General features: G+C 43.3%; 1 protein-coding gene across 6 annotated transcripts in view; it reads left to right on the top strand.

Annotated features, from left to right (window-relative positions):
- The window catches only part of ACACA (acetyl-CoA carboxylase alpha), a 284911-nt gene that overhangs the window by 250472 nt on the left and 19332 nt on the right, over nt 1–15107 (top strand). For all 6 annotated transcript variants that reach the window (XM_059379646.1, XM_059379645.1, XM_059379644.1 and 3 more), the window contains 3 exons: nt 644–779; nt 7589–7766; nt 9337–9449. In XM_059379646.1, the coding sequence (XP_059235629.1) occupies nt 644–779; nt 7589–7766; nt 9337–9449 (427 nt within the window). The remainder of the gene's footprint in view (nt 1–643; nt 780–7588; nt 7767–9336; nt 9450–15107) is intronic.

Here is a 15107-nt window from a genome sequence, read left to right as displayed (position 1 = left end):
AGGCAACTGCGGGCTCTTTGGTCCCAGATACTCTGAACATACACATGGATGAGTTATTCTAGAATTAAGAAGTCTGCCTTAATGGCAAATGTGAACACCACGACTCATCTTTGTTTTAAAAGAGTAGATTATATTTTTTACATCCTGACAAGGGTCAGAAGATGAGGGGTGGGAAAGACCAGGAAAGAGGTTACTCAGCAATGTCACATCAGGTGTCTGTTGACCAACCATAGTCCAGAGAAAGCTTGTACTAAGCACAGAGGAGAGAGGACTGGAGACTGTGTACAGTTAGGACTGTTCTGAGGACTAGTGTAGTTGAGTGACTTCACGTTGCCTTCAGGAAGTCTACAATGAGTATTCTCAAGACTGCATTCTTCCATTAGAAGCAGTAAGGTTTCCTCCTTCTGACTGAGGAGTGGTGGTATAATCAGGACTAAAAAGAAATATTCAACAAAGTCAAAGATCCATGATCCTTTCTTCTTTTTGAATTCAAAGATGATCCTCTTGATGAACAACAGCGGTTTTTGGTTGGTTGGTTTGGTTGGGTTTTTAAAGTAAACAGGTAAAACCTTGTTCACCTTGCAGAAATTCCCCCTCAAACTCTGTTGTTAATTGTGTCTTCCTTTTTGACTTTCCCCAATAGATAATCCAGCAGGCTGGCCAGGTTTGGTTCCCAGACTCTGCGTTTAAGACCTATCAGGCTATCAAGGACTTCAACCGTGAAGGGCTGCCTCTGATGGTCTTTGCCAACTGGAGAGGCTTCTCTGGTGGAATGAAAGGTAACTGGCCTGGCTCTGGGCTGGAGGGGCTGAACTGTTTCTCCAGAACTTTACAGACGGGGAGGGAGGGTTTATACTGCACAGAACCAATGGGTATCCTTACAGCCCATCACGCTAGGCTTTTTGGGGATTATACTTTCTCTGAAACAAATCTTCTGAGTTGCAACTTGAGTGGAGAAAATACTGCGTGCTTTTCAGTTTGGTGCAAAATTTCAGAACAGTCTACTGATGTGATCTAGATGGGCTGCTGTTGTGGATTTAGCTTTCACAGGTGAACGATAGACTGTTCTGATGGTCTGGGGAACTGTGATTGTGCTAGCCTCTGTCCCTCTTTTCTCGGCATATTCTTTGTTGATGCTAATGCTCTAATGCTCTGTCGTGACCAAGGTAGATACTGAAATTAGCTTTCACCAGAAGAAAACAAACAAATTCTGTCTGAGAAGCTGTTCTTTGTGGTAATTTGTGGTGTATTTTATTCTTATCCAGCAATAGCCCTGGGCCTGTGGCTCCAGCATATTAAACCATCATCACACAGGCTCTGTTCTGTGCCACGGGAATTGCTTAGTGATGTAGGGAGCTACCATTTACTGAGAATCCTCCCTGTGCAGAGCCACTGTGGATGGTTCAGGAGAGCCAAAAAACCTGTTCTCCCTCTTATAGCAGCGAAGCTCTCTCTCCAATGGCCAGAGCTTCATGACCATGTGGAGACCAGAGACTACCTACCAGTAGGGGATGAATACACTGATCAATGTTAACTTTGTTCACTGGGGGAGAACTCAGGGTTCTGAAGTAATAGAATGAGTTAGGGGAATGGAAGGAGGGAGGAGTTGGCAATGTTGGAGTAGAGTGGTTAGAGATAAGGATTTATAAAATGTGAAACAGTGAACCCAGAAATAGCTTGGGGCAAGAGCACCTCTCCCTCCGAGGGAGGAGAAGCCTGAGACAGTTACCCTTTTATAGATTATCAGCTGTGTGTGGAGAAAGGTTAGAGCCTTGTGCCAATAACTTTCCTTTAATCTGGCTTGGGAAAGCCCTGGACCGCCAGGCTTCCCTGGCAAAATACGGAAGACTAAGGTGGTTTTTCTTTTCTTTTTTTAAGCTGCAAAGTTCCCCTTTGACCATATTTGCTGGAGAACTACCACATTTTGCACTTTTCTTGAGGGAGACTTGGACTGTACATGCAAATTAATGTTTATGTACTTTTATAGACTCTCAGGTGGATTATTTTATGATGAAGAGAATAAATCAGTGAAAATGCTGTGCGATGTTGAAAATATAGGTTAAACAAGTCAATCCTGCACATTTTTATTGAGTTCCTATGCGCAAGGAACGCTGCTAGCTACTTCTGAGAAAACAAAACTGAGTCAGAGACAGACATTGCCTCAAGGAGTCAAGAAAAAGGTTTTGAACAAAATACTGCAGTGTTCAAAGAGTATATTATACTGAAGTGTTTTTTTTTTCCCCCGGAGGAGGCGCGTGAAAGCCCTTTCATTCATATATGTGAGATTTGTTTAACATCCAATTTCACTTGATCCCAGATTTCTTAGCTGTAAGATTTACATTAAGGCGGGGCACCTGGTTGGCTCAGTCGGTTAAGCCACTGCCTTCCCCTCTGCCTGAGATTGAGGCCCACATTGGGCTTCCCGCTCATCAGGGAGTCTGCTGCTCCCTCTCCCTCTGCCCCTCCCCCCAACTTGTGCATGGGTGCCTGCACATGGCTTTCTCTCTCTCTCTCTCTGCTCTCTGAAATAAATAAAATCTTAAAAAAACAAACAACAACAACAAAAGATTTACATTAAGACTTAGAGAAGGCAATGCCAGTACTCCTTAGTTACCTCTCTTCCCAAGGGCTGTTGAGCTTTCACTCTTCCTGACATTGCTTAGGAGTAAGCCAGCCTGGATCTTTTGTCCTAAGGAGTCCAGAGTTCAGAAGTTTGCTGCTTGTAGGAAAAGCTTCAACTGCTGCATGTTCTGGCTCAGGCCCATATTGGCTGCTAGCCATGTAAGAATAACAACAACAATTAAGATTTGTTGAGCTCCTTTCACCAGAAACCCTGCTAACCATTTTATATGCATTATCGTACATAATCATCACAACAAGCCCTTCTAAGGGGTAAGCTATATTATTTATCGGCGTTTTACAGACATTGAGACTTAGGTTAAGTAAATTTTCCAAGATCATTAAGCTAAAAAATGACAGAGCTGGGAGAGGAACGCAAATCTGTCTTGTCTTCCTATAACAGTTGGCAGAGTTTAGAGCCTAGGACCAAGCCAGCTCTACTAGAACATCTCTAGAATAGACTGTATAGGAAGTTATTAGCCACCTACATGCCCTCTGCTTTGAAGTTGTCCTTGACTATTGTGACAAGAAATGTTAAGAGTTAAGATAGGAGTTGTTTATTTTTTTTTTTTTTTACTGCTGCAAAATACACATAATATTTATCATTTTAACCATCTGTAAGTGTATAATTCAGTGGCATTAAATATATTCACAGCGTTACGTAACCGTCAGCACTAAATATACCCCAAACCTTTTCATCATCCCTGACATAAAATCTGTACCCATTAAACAATAATTTCCCCCATCCCCCTTCTCCCCTGCCCCTGGTCAAAAATGAGTTACTGGCCCGATACAGACCAGGGCCAGTTCTGCCTTCTGAATTTTGTTGCTGCTGCATCCGTTCACACATCACTTAAGATAAATAAGCTTTAGGGAAGATAGAGATCAGTGTGAACGTAGGAGGGGGAAGAACATCGCCTTTCACATTTACATACAGGTCAGGATGTTTTCTACATATTATCTCATGTAAAGGGACCTAAGCTGAGAGTCATTCCATATCCCTTGGGGAGATGTTTGCAGTTTTGGTTTCAATACTGGCTGGGGATTATGCAGGGAGGGAAAATAAACAATTATGCCATCCCTCAGTGCACACAAACACACAGCCAGGAGCCGACTGCACTGTGGGTAAAATGACTCCAAAATTGTGTGTAATGAGTAGGAAAAGATTAGAGACAGCTCTTGCTATGCTGAAAATTGACATTAGTGGAGGGAAAAAAAAAACTCTTTACTAGTCAGCCTAGGAGGTCTAATTCGAGCAGTAAAAATATAAATAAATAAATAAAAGTATGTCAAGATGGTATTGGTGCTTTTTTCCCAATGAGTTCTATCTGGCCGGAAGGCTATTCAGCATAATGCAAAATTAAATTATAAAAACTGGCTGAATATTTAGATGGAAGAGCCATTTGGAAGCAGTTTATTTAGACGAACCGGCAATGACCCACAACAGGGAGACATCAAGCGTGAAATTTACTAGAAATTAGCACCAGGGTCCCAGCCTCAGCATGAATAGCTTGATAGCAATGCAAATCCCAGTGATATTAAGCTGCTTCACTGCTGGTGCTACAGGGTCACTCTCAGTTGGCTTTTCATGTTATACGTATTATTTTTTCCTGGGACAGGTTATAAATAACAATAAAAAAAAAATTTATTGAAAACTTTAACTGGAATGAAAGTCTATTTTAAAGTCTCTGATTACTTGGTTGTCGAAATACTGTGTCAGCCGACCATAATGAATGATGGGACACGCTATGTATATGCAGCTTGTGTATGTCTAATGTTTGTCTGCAGCTTCTAACGGATAATCTCGCCCTAAGCCAATAAGATCTGTTCCAGTTTCCAGAGTATGGGGCACTGTGGAAACACCCTACCAGCCTGCTCCCTTGTTTGGTACATGTGGCTGCCACGGTTTATCCGTGTTGTGTAGCAATGAATTCCCTAGGCAGGGTGGGCACCTGGATGCTGAGAACACACTGGAAAGGCTGTGTGAGCATATGCAGATGTGCTTTGCTCCTAGTGCTTAGGAAGTGCCAAGCCCCCACCTCTCCACTGACGAACCTATCAGTATTTTCCATTCTCAGTTGCCTTTCTCATGGCCTGAGAATTGAGAGTAAGCTTATACATAGCTTTAAAATTCCCTAGACTGATGTCTATCCTAAACCCTTGGGGATACACTCTCCCCTGCTACTCTTGGCTGTGCTTTTGCTCTGTCTCAAAGAGGGGATTTCAGACAAATGCGTGTCAGAGTGTTGCCAGGTGCATCAACCTGCCTTTCAGGAGGGTGGTTTGGGGCTGCTGGGATTCGTCGTGGAGAATGTTATTTGTATGGTTTGTTTCGTGTGTGTCTGTTTATATTTTAACAGCCTTTGTTGCTTTTTGGGTGTTTTGATGTTTGGATTGAGGGTGTGTTGGTGTTGCAGGTTAGATGGAGGCATTGTTTTCAGTCCCAAGCTTGTTGGCTTTAATGAAGCCTGATGCCCCTTCACTCCTCACAGTGATGGGCCCTGGAGATAATTGCTTAGCAGTCAGATCCAAGCCCTTCACATAGCTGGTAGGGTCATCAGTACAATTTCTGACTTTTCTAAACACACAAAAAAAATCCAGACAAAATTTACAAATCTTCAGTCATTTATTCCAGTCTCTCTTCTGGTTTTTATTTTACTCAGCCATTGTGTCAGATGCTGGAAAGCAGGTTTCCTTGGCCTCATACTCTTCCCTCCCAATGAGAATGAGGTCACAGAAAGTGGACTTCAGACCCAAGCGATCTGGGTTTGAATTTTACCTCTGCCTTTTATTTACTTATTTAACTAAGCCTCAGTTTACTCACCTATAACATGGATATAAGAACATGGCTATCTGATGATTAAACAAGTCATCTGTGTGTGTATGAGAAATCATGCTCCAAGGTACACAGCAGACTAGCCATGGGGATGAAAAGGAGAGACCAAGGTTCATTTCCCAACAGCAAAAGGTACACACACACTCAGCTTCCTCCCAAACAAACTGCATATCCTACGAACTTGAGTTTTTAGAACTTAAATAAGTGGGCATACATTTCAAATAAAGTCCATCCTTGCTTTCTGGGGGCTGGATCTGTTCATCATAGGTAGTACAGTCAGATTTCAGTATAGATATATTTTCAACAAACAGAAGCGAGGGAAGAGGCTGGAAACTGTCTTCATTTACCTCTACCTTACTTTTTCCTCTTCCACACAGGATGACTTTGTGTGCTGTTTTCTACTGTTTTGCTTTCTCCTTTTATCACCTTCCATTTCTTTATGCACGATACCACTGAGGGCCACTCCTTTCTGTTACTTGTTCTGAGACTGAGACTGTACTCTTGGCAGCACTGAAAAATGTACTGCTAATTACACAATTATTTTATTATGTAGCACTGGTTGAAATATCCACTAAAGAATTAATTTAGTTAAAATAATTTGAACTGAGCAATTATTTTCATAACTGCAGAATTAGCGTAAAGCGCTTAAAGTCCTTTATTCCCTGCTCTTCATACAGCAGTTGTGTAATTAGCAGTAAATTTTTTTGGTCTTTGCTTTCCTCCCAAAGGAATAAATGTCTTTGCTCTGATCATATATACAGAGTATGTGACCATACACATTCCTCATAGAGAAGGGAATTTTTCCTTGGAGCAACTTCTGAGTTTTTGGAGTTTCTGAAGTCCTCACAGAGAGTCCAGGCCCGGCAATGGAGAGAGGCACATACTTTGGGGTGAACTATGTTCACTGATGGTTTGTATAGAGAGAGCCATTTTTACTTTGGAGAAGGTGGCAGTTTAATTTGCCAGTAACTACAATGAAAGCAATTTCTATTTGGGTTTGCTCTTAACTTGCTGAAAAATGCTTCTTTGCTTTGGATTTCCAGAATTGATTTATTCCAAATTGAGATCCTTGCTTTGATAGGAAGGTTTGAACTCCGTTGAACCTGCTATTTGGTGTTTAGAAAGGAGCCATTGTGGTTCCACTAAAGTGGTCATTAAACATCTGGAATCATAAACCTAAAACTTTGGCCCTGTGTAGACTTCAGAGAGCTAGGAGATGGGAAGAAGTCCATAAATTGTTGGGAAATAAGTAATAACTGGCCGTACTTTCCAAGGACTTGCTTTACTTACGCACCAGGGTGCCTTTTCTTCAGGCTGCTCCTGGCCTTGGGGGGATTACAAAGTGTGCTAATCTTTAGCCAAATGAAGAGGTAGGTCTTCTTTTTTTGGGGGGGGGGGTAGGTCTTCTATTTATGTGGCTGTGTGATATTGCCATTAACTACATATATATTTTAAGGTGTTTTTTTTCTCTCACTGATGCCCTGATAAAAATGCAACTGTTAAGGACTTTGTTATTCTTTCTAGTGATGTTCCTTCCAAAGTGAGTGTGTGCTCATTCTTTCAGCATATGCTTACTGAGCATTAAGTGTGCTTGAGGCACCGGACAAGACATTGAGAATACAAGGAGAAGAGATGTGGTTTTTGAAGATAAAATTTTTGAAGGCTCCATTTCCATTAGCTGCGCATTTTAAGAGCTTAGCATATTCTAAGTATCATGAGAAGATTCGAGAAGAGCTTGAATAGTTCCTTCCTTCAGAAAACTTAATGTAGTGAGAGAGATCACATATTGACATGAAAAATACTCAGCATTTGTAGAGCAAGTGTGAATTAATGTGATGAGACCTGAATCCAGCAATTCAAAAAGGCCATCAAGTGGATAGGCAATCCGTTGGGCTTGCACACTGTGTCTTGTGAAAGACAGTACCCTTCTCTTGTGCTTCTGAAGATCCCCTGTAGTCTTGTACAGAAGACAGGTGGAAATGCCCATCCTGTCAGTCTCCAGGGTGGCAGGGCAGGACCTGGGGTAGCTAAACCCCTCGGCCTGTCACCTGTGTTATTTTCTGTGTGTGCCATGACATGAACAATATTTGGAAGCACTGTTTCACACTTTCTCATTTGTCTCATTCTCCACAGATATGTACGATCAAGTGCTAAAGTTCGGTGCTTACATCGTGGATAGCTTACGGGAGTGCTCCCAGCCAGTGATGGTGTACATTCCTCCCCAGGCTGAGCTCCGGGGGGGCTCCTGGGTTGTGATCGACCCCACCATCAACCCCCGGCACATGGAAATGTACGCTGACCGAGAGAGCAGGTAGCATTTCTTCTTGATTTCCATTCATTGTCCCTAGGGATCCTCTAACGTTTGGTTTCCTCCTGGAAAACATTAGAACCAAGAGAACTTCATTTGAATCTGTCTATTCCCAGCGGGCTGCATGGTCAGAAAAAGAGATATTCCAAATAGTGTCTCGTAGGACGAGGAGGAAAGTAGTGGGAGTCAGGCTTTCCCAGTGTGATCCCTCAGCCCAGATCCTTTTACCAAGACGTCCTCTATTCCAGGCACCAGGAGAGACTTGGAGGGTTCTCTCCCATTTGTTGTGCACATAGGCCTGTTTACTGTCTCTTTCTTAGATATGTGACGGAGGGAGTTCAAGGCGAGTCGGAGTGGAAGGACTAAATTCTTAGTCTGTGGAGTTCTAGCCTCTTAACCCAGCTCTGCCCTTGGCTGACGAGGAACCTGGAGCGGTCTTACTTGCCCTGAACTGCTGCTGCTTGTCTGTGGGCCAAGCTGCTGGGCACTGAGGGGCACCACAGCAGCCACGTTCTGGGATTTCAACCCAGAGCTTCTCACTCTGGCCTCCTAGGAGGTTTGGAGAACACCGTGCTCACGGCACCCAGAGAACCGCAAGAGAAAGTCCCAGGCTTTTGTTGGGAGGTGGTCCTTGAAAATACTTAAGTAAAACAGACCACATTCAGCTTCCTTCCACAATCTGTTTTCAACCCGTTCCAAAATAGGTAAATTTCACATTGTGTTTCTTTGACATTGTCCACGCCAATTCCTGCCTCCCATCATTCTGTTAGAGAATTTGTCCAAGATTTTAGCCTTCTACTCTTAATAGCTGCTTGGGAGAGCCCAGTAGTTTTATGGTGAAATCCCTAGGCTAGCTGTACATACTGAGAGACTATTTTTAAATCCAAATCTAGCCCCTGATCTGACACCAGCTCACAGATAAGTCCTCTTTATATGTAAGGACTTAGAGCAATGCCATGTGTATAGTAAGTATTAGCTATAATTTTTTTTTTAAGTGTAAAAGGTGGTGGTGGTTGTTTTTTAATTTGTCTAGAGTAAAGTTCCTGGTAGTAGAACATCATCAGCACACACTAGAAACTAGAGACCGCTCTGTAGTGGTAGGCCGAGTGTTTTCTCTCCTGCTTGGCCTGGCCTCATATGTGGGAGTCCCGCCAGCAAACTGACAGCTGTGTGTGGGACCAATCAGCATCGATCCCTCATTGTACAGACTAAGTGTGGAGGTTGTTCCCCTGCCACTGTGCCCACATCATCTTTTTTGTGCCCCCTGGAAAAATATGTGATTCCTGTTACCCTTAACTAAGGCTATAGATGGTGGAATATGGATTCCTCTTTGGAGATGGAAGTAGACTGGTATGGTCATGAGAATTATTTTAATTGCTTTTGCTTGGCCTTTTTCACAGCCCACTGAGACACTTTCTGATGCCTTCTTCCCCCCTGAGGTTACTTCTGTGAGCCATGGGTGGCCAAAACCATAATGAAGCTATTTCCTGGTCTGCACATTGTAACTGGCCTCATTCTGTTGTCTCCTTCCTTTAAAGTGCCTCTATTTCTGTTTTGTTTCTCTCTGATCCAGGGGATCAGTTCTGGAGCCAGAGGGGACAGTAGAAATCAAATTCCGCAGAAAGGATCTGGTGAAAACCATGCGTCGGGTGGACCCAGTCTACATTCGCTTGGCTGAGCGATTGGGTATGTCTGCTTGTCCTCCTGGCAAATCAATGAGCCATTCAGCTGATTTGTAATGAGTGCATTCATAGGCCAGAGGAGGAGGCACTGAAGCATTTGATCAAATTCATGATAATCTTTATTTACTGTCCTCTATATGGTAAGAGCCCTGGTAGGATGAAATAGTGTATATAGTAGGAGGGAAAGTGGGACCTAAAAAAAGCAAAAGTCACCCAAGTTTTCTTCTGGTATTTTCTTATAATTCACAGAGCTCATCTTTCTGGCCTTGTGGATGTCCTTGTAAAGAATGATTAGCTAGAAATTGCTGTTGGGGAGCAGGCTAATCAGGCAGAGAATATCCTAGGCTTCAGTGCCCTGTTTCTGTCTGTGTCTTTGGACAAGCCCGCCTCATTTCTGAAGGATTTGAGTCAGTGTCATGGGACAGAGAGGCTGAAGACCTAGCCAGGTGGTGTTCTGGGGCCCTCCCAAGCCAGAGAAACAGAAGTAAAGAATGCCCACTGTGTGATTCCGCACAGAGGCCGTGGCGGCAGTAGCCCAGTCCTGGGCACATTTGCGCGCGTGATGCTTCCAGCCACAACGCCGTTGCTTGTTTTCTGAGAGCTTCAGTTTGCATGCAGGACTCAAGCCTGGGAGCCCTGAGTTGAGTCCAGAGACTGGATGAGTTTTTCAGTTCCTTTAAAACACCTCTCTCTGCCCAGATCTCCCATCTAGCCCCAAGATGTGTTAGTGAAGATAATTGCTTGAGGTTCTTGTATTTGTTGGTCTGTTTTGGTTTTGTTTTTCTAAAGGAACACAGTGATTGTCTTCAGAAGGTAGTGAAACTCCGTGAATGGAATGCATAAAAAGGAGAGATGCTAGCTCATTTATGTTTCAAATAGTTAATAATACAGTACCATTTGCAGACTCGTTATATGCTCACCATGTAGAGACACAAGAACTTCCTAGTGCTTGCCTGCACTCTGAAGACTGTGCATCCCAGCAGTTTGGAGCCCTGAGCCAAGCACAGTGACTGGGGTTCTAATAAACCCTGTGTGCGTCCCATTGTTTGCCATTAGGTAACAACCGCCAATAACTCTAACCCATCTTGGCCTGATCCTTTTATGGGAAGTGCACACATACAATGAGAATTGGCAAAGCTGTTTCTAAAATCTATTGCCACCCAGAATTGTTGAAGTGGTGTTTTTCTCTTTCTTCTCCAAACAGGATAATTACTTCTGACCAACCCTATACACTTTAATTAAAGTAACTGCAGCTCCAGAGCAAGTTACTCACGACTGTATAGAGAAAGAGCTCTAAAAGCTTCAGCCACTGATAAGCATCTCACTTAGATGGCTCATAATTGTTCCCAGCATCAGGCAATCCTCGCTGCTGTTTTTACCACTAATTCTGTACAAAGGTAGCAGGGCCACAATTGCAGGACACGGTGAATTGCATAATTTTCTCTCTCTCTCTCTCTCTTTTTTTCCCCATTTTTTCTTTCTTTCTTTTTTTTTTTTTTTTTTCCCCGTTTTTTGCTGGTTTTCTTTCTGGCCAATTTAAAATTTGTCAAAGTCGGTCTTCTTCTGGATCACTGCCCTTTGATATTTCGCGCACTCCATTTGCCACAAACAAGCCGCAGGGCCGCAGTTCATGCTGACTCCAGCAGAAGCAGAGAAAGCTCCATTTATCTTACACTGCCTGCTGAATTCCTACTCATTAACTGGGGGTTCACTGCCTCTTTTTAACCCCCCAATGGCTGTTATCATCCTTTCGGAGTAACTGGGTGGTAGGAAGAGGGATCCTCTCTGACATCTGTTTGCAGAACCGCTGGATGGTGAGGGGTGTGGGGCCGAAGCTTCTTTCTCTTGAAAGTGATATCGCTCCCACCTTCACCCAGCACCTTTTAACTTTTGAAATACAGGAAGGGGAGAGGGAGGAGATTCCCAAGCGATGGCCGTTTAATCATTTGTTACAAATCATCTCATTATCAATTTCCTCTCTGCATTGAAGAAAACCGTATTTATTTAACCTTGACCAAATTGGCACTAGAGAAAGAATCCTTAGTCTGCTAAATGGGAAGCAGGCTCTGGCCCAGGGCAGGTCAGGAACACAAGAGTGGATCTAGAATAAAAATCAGTACAAGTTTCGGTTAGGTTGCATGCAGGTAAATTGTTGTAAGTCCTCCAAACATTGGCTTCCTCATCCAGAAGTGGGGATAACGCCCCCACCCAGCCACTCTGAAGATCAGATGAATGTGCGTTGGCTTTAAATCTATGAAACATGTTTCAAGCATGGGGACTGGCATCGTTTCTTTTCCACATTAATCATTAGAAGAAGCAGACAGCCACGTTTGGTATCTGTGTGGCATAGGTCTCCTTTTGGAACAAGTGGTATAGGAAAAGAAATACGAAAGAAATAGGAGTGGTCATGCCCCTCAGGCAATTGCGGTTTTTCAGGAAGATCACACATACTAGGTGTGTTTGTGGGGTCACGGGCCAGCGGGGGTGGAACAGCACATGCTATGAACTCAGCTCCTTTGGGGTTTGCTCTGGCTTTTGGCTCCTTTCTCAATCAGTGCCTAAAATCAAAGACTGCCATGATGCTTTTTCACAAAGTGGGTGAAAATGACCTCATTTTCCAGATTGAGATTAAGGCCAAAAGAAGACTTAAATCATCCAAGACACAAATTAATGTACATCAGAGCCCAGAATGGAACTGTGGTTTCCTTTGTTCTACTTTTTTAGGATTTCCCCAGATTTTACCTCAGCTGAGTACTGAGCCTGAACAAAATTAAACAGGAAGTCTTTCCCTTTGTTGTCTAAAGCCAATTCCACTGAGAAAAATCTGATTTAGGAGAAAGCCTGTAGGAGTGGATGTTACCTTATGTTCCCAATCTCTTCCCAGATTGGCCCCTACACTGGGGAGCACGCTGTCAGATCACTTAGATGAACCAATGCACAGCAGATTGACTGTGTTCAAAAACAGAATTATGATTTATTCTCCAAGGATAATGAGTAATATTTAATTTCTGAACAGTTAATCTCTTTCAGATTTCTTATTTTTAAAAACTGACCTTTCTTCATTTTATATAGTTCATTTGGGTAGAAGGTGAATTACTAGTTTGTAGTTCATGATTATCAAAAAGCATGAAAACAGCACATATTCCTGATAGAGGTAAAGAGAGAAAGAAATGTGATAAAAGGCCAAATACCATGGTCTTACACTGCCAGATTCTTAGAACAGGCTTGGTAGAGTCCGTGCAGGACAGATAACAACCTACCAGTCTGGATCCCTTAAGGAAATTGAATTTCTTCTCTGGAAATAGAGCCCCAGCCTTCTTCATGTCTCCCTGACATCCTTACCTCCTCAGCGAGCAAGGAGTAGGGAGTGGGTGTGGGGTAGGATGGCCTTCCTGGCCTTGTGTCTTGATGCCAGGACCTGAGATTTTCTCCTGGATCCTTACCCTTGCCTTGTGCTTAGAAGGAAATGATATATCAATTGAGAGAGAGAGCTGTCTAGTCCAAGTATGAAGCAAACATAAGGTCCCCTCCATCCCTCTTCCTCAACACAAATAGTCTTTAGGCAAAGGAGCTACTTCCTAAAACACACACACACACACACACACTCTTCCAGACACACATTTCGAACGTGGGCCTCTTCCCAGCCGGCTGGGCACCTGCCATGCAGCAGCCCAGCTGTTCCCACATGGAGCCCTGAGAGGGACGGTCTGACACAGGCAAGGGCAGCTCTGGCTGGGCACTGTGCTTGCTCCATGCCTGGCCCTTCTGCCCAGCATACCCCTCTACCCAAGGCTTCCTGGGGGCAGAGTGAGTATTGTGGCTTCCCATAAGTATTTAACCAGAGAGGATTGCTGTTACCCCGTGAGGGTAAATGTGCCTGGAGACATCTATGGGAATGCCTGCCTCCCAAGCCTTTTCTTTTAAGCAGCCAGATAACAGGAAAAGGACACTTCCTTGGGTTAAGGGGATTCAGGGGTTAAGCTGGTTTTCTGGCAGAAGTGATCAAAGTACCTGAGCTATGTATGCTTTTCCATCAGTTGTGTCCATCTTCAAGATGTTGTAAGCTGAAAAGAGCTAGAGTTGCTTGTTTGAGTCAGAAGGCAGCATCCTTGCCTGCAAAGTCAGAAGGGAAATTAGTTCTGGTCCTAATGCGTGGGAAGTGGCCTCTTGCCCAGTCACCTCTTGAACACACAGTGTCCTCACTTGGCACCATCGCCATCCAAGCCCTGGGCCCTGGGGTAGACAGGTGCCTCTTTCCCTGAATGAGCAGCAGCTTACCACCCACCTCATCACACTGATTCGGAAGTTCTTTGGTTTGATGCAATATGGTGTAGCAGTGACAGCGTTTTCTGGGGAGGAGAAGGGGCTCTTTTGGTCTGTTCCATTCATCTGGTTGTATTTATCAAAGCACCTGGGCTTGCCTCATCCCAGGAAGCAGTGGTTCACAGTTCTGTCAGATGGAGAGACCTGGCTGGCATTTTGTTGGACTGAACCTAAGCTTCTTTCTGCCTCGGGGCTGTCATCAGAATATGTCTGAGAGACCCTGTTCCTCGCCTGTCCCCAGCTGACCCAGAGCCCCATTCCTTGACCTGCTAGAACTGGAGGGGCAGGGGGTCGGGCTGGCGGAGGGAAAGGAGCAACTAAGGAAAGGGAAATAGTAAAGACTTTGAGACTTAACTGCCTCGAGAATTCAGAGAATTCTGTGCGGCTTCCTGACTCTTATGTGGACTGTCTGCATGGGGGCACAGGGCTGAAGGGGGGAATAACAGATTCTTTGATTCCTATTTGGAAATCTTTGGGTTTACTGTAATGATTTTTAAAAATACGAACAGCAGAGCACTAACACCATTGCAAGGAACCTACGGTTAAACATCCCAGAGAGGGTTGCTATTAAAATCAATATGCAAATGCAGCTGTATATTTAGATAGGTGTGGTCCCTTTGAAGAAAAGCAGATATATGAAAATGGGATTAAAAAAAAAAAACTAGATACATTGGGAGAAATTATTCCCATTACAAAAGGATTATTTGCTTTACCAAAGGATTCACTGCAGGGTTCCTTCTAAATAGCTCCCTTAAGGCATTTAAAACAGGATCTGATTTACACAGTTTTTCCAGAATGCTTTTGTGTAAAGAAAGGCACACCTGTGATGGATACAGAAATCGTTTTGCAAGGTTTTTTTTTTTTTTTCTCCCTATCTTACCATCTTTACAGAGGAATTTCTTTTAACGTTGAAAATGTGATTACACAGATCTTTTAAACAGCTACTTGTGTTTGTACTTCTTAATCTTAATAAGATTCCAGTCCTTTTTATGCTGATTTTTCAGTCTCAAAATTGAGGTACGGGTGTGTGTTCTTTTATCTGAGATATTCTGGAGCTGAGTGAGGAGGGTGGTCTCATCCTTTTCTTTAGCTTCATAAGTATTTAACCAATCAAAGCAAATTGCTTTCTTAAGAGAAGGAAGAAGGGCCCATAAAAGTTGAAATTGGGTTTAAATTTACATAGGCTTCTTAGTATAACTAAAAAATAAAAAGCACTTTAATATCATATTCTTTTATAAAACAGTTTCCCTCTTCACCAGCTTAGGATTGTTGTTACATAAATGAGAAACTGAGCACAGAAAAGAGATTTCTGCAAGGTCACCTAGTGCCTTTGGCTGAG

This window comes from Mustela nigripes, chromosome 16 (genome assembly GCF_022355385.1).
Source record: "Mustela nigripes isolate SB6536 chromosome 16, MUSNIG.SB6536, whole genome shotgun sequence".
In the NCBI taxonomy this organism is placed as follows: Eukaryota; Metazoa; Chordata; class Mammalia; order Carnivora; family Mustelidae; genus Mustela; species Mustela nigripes.
Note: the sequence above shows the minus strand (reverse complement) of the source record. Positions and strands in the feature narration are given on the sequence as shown.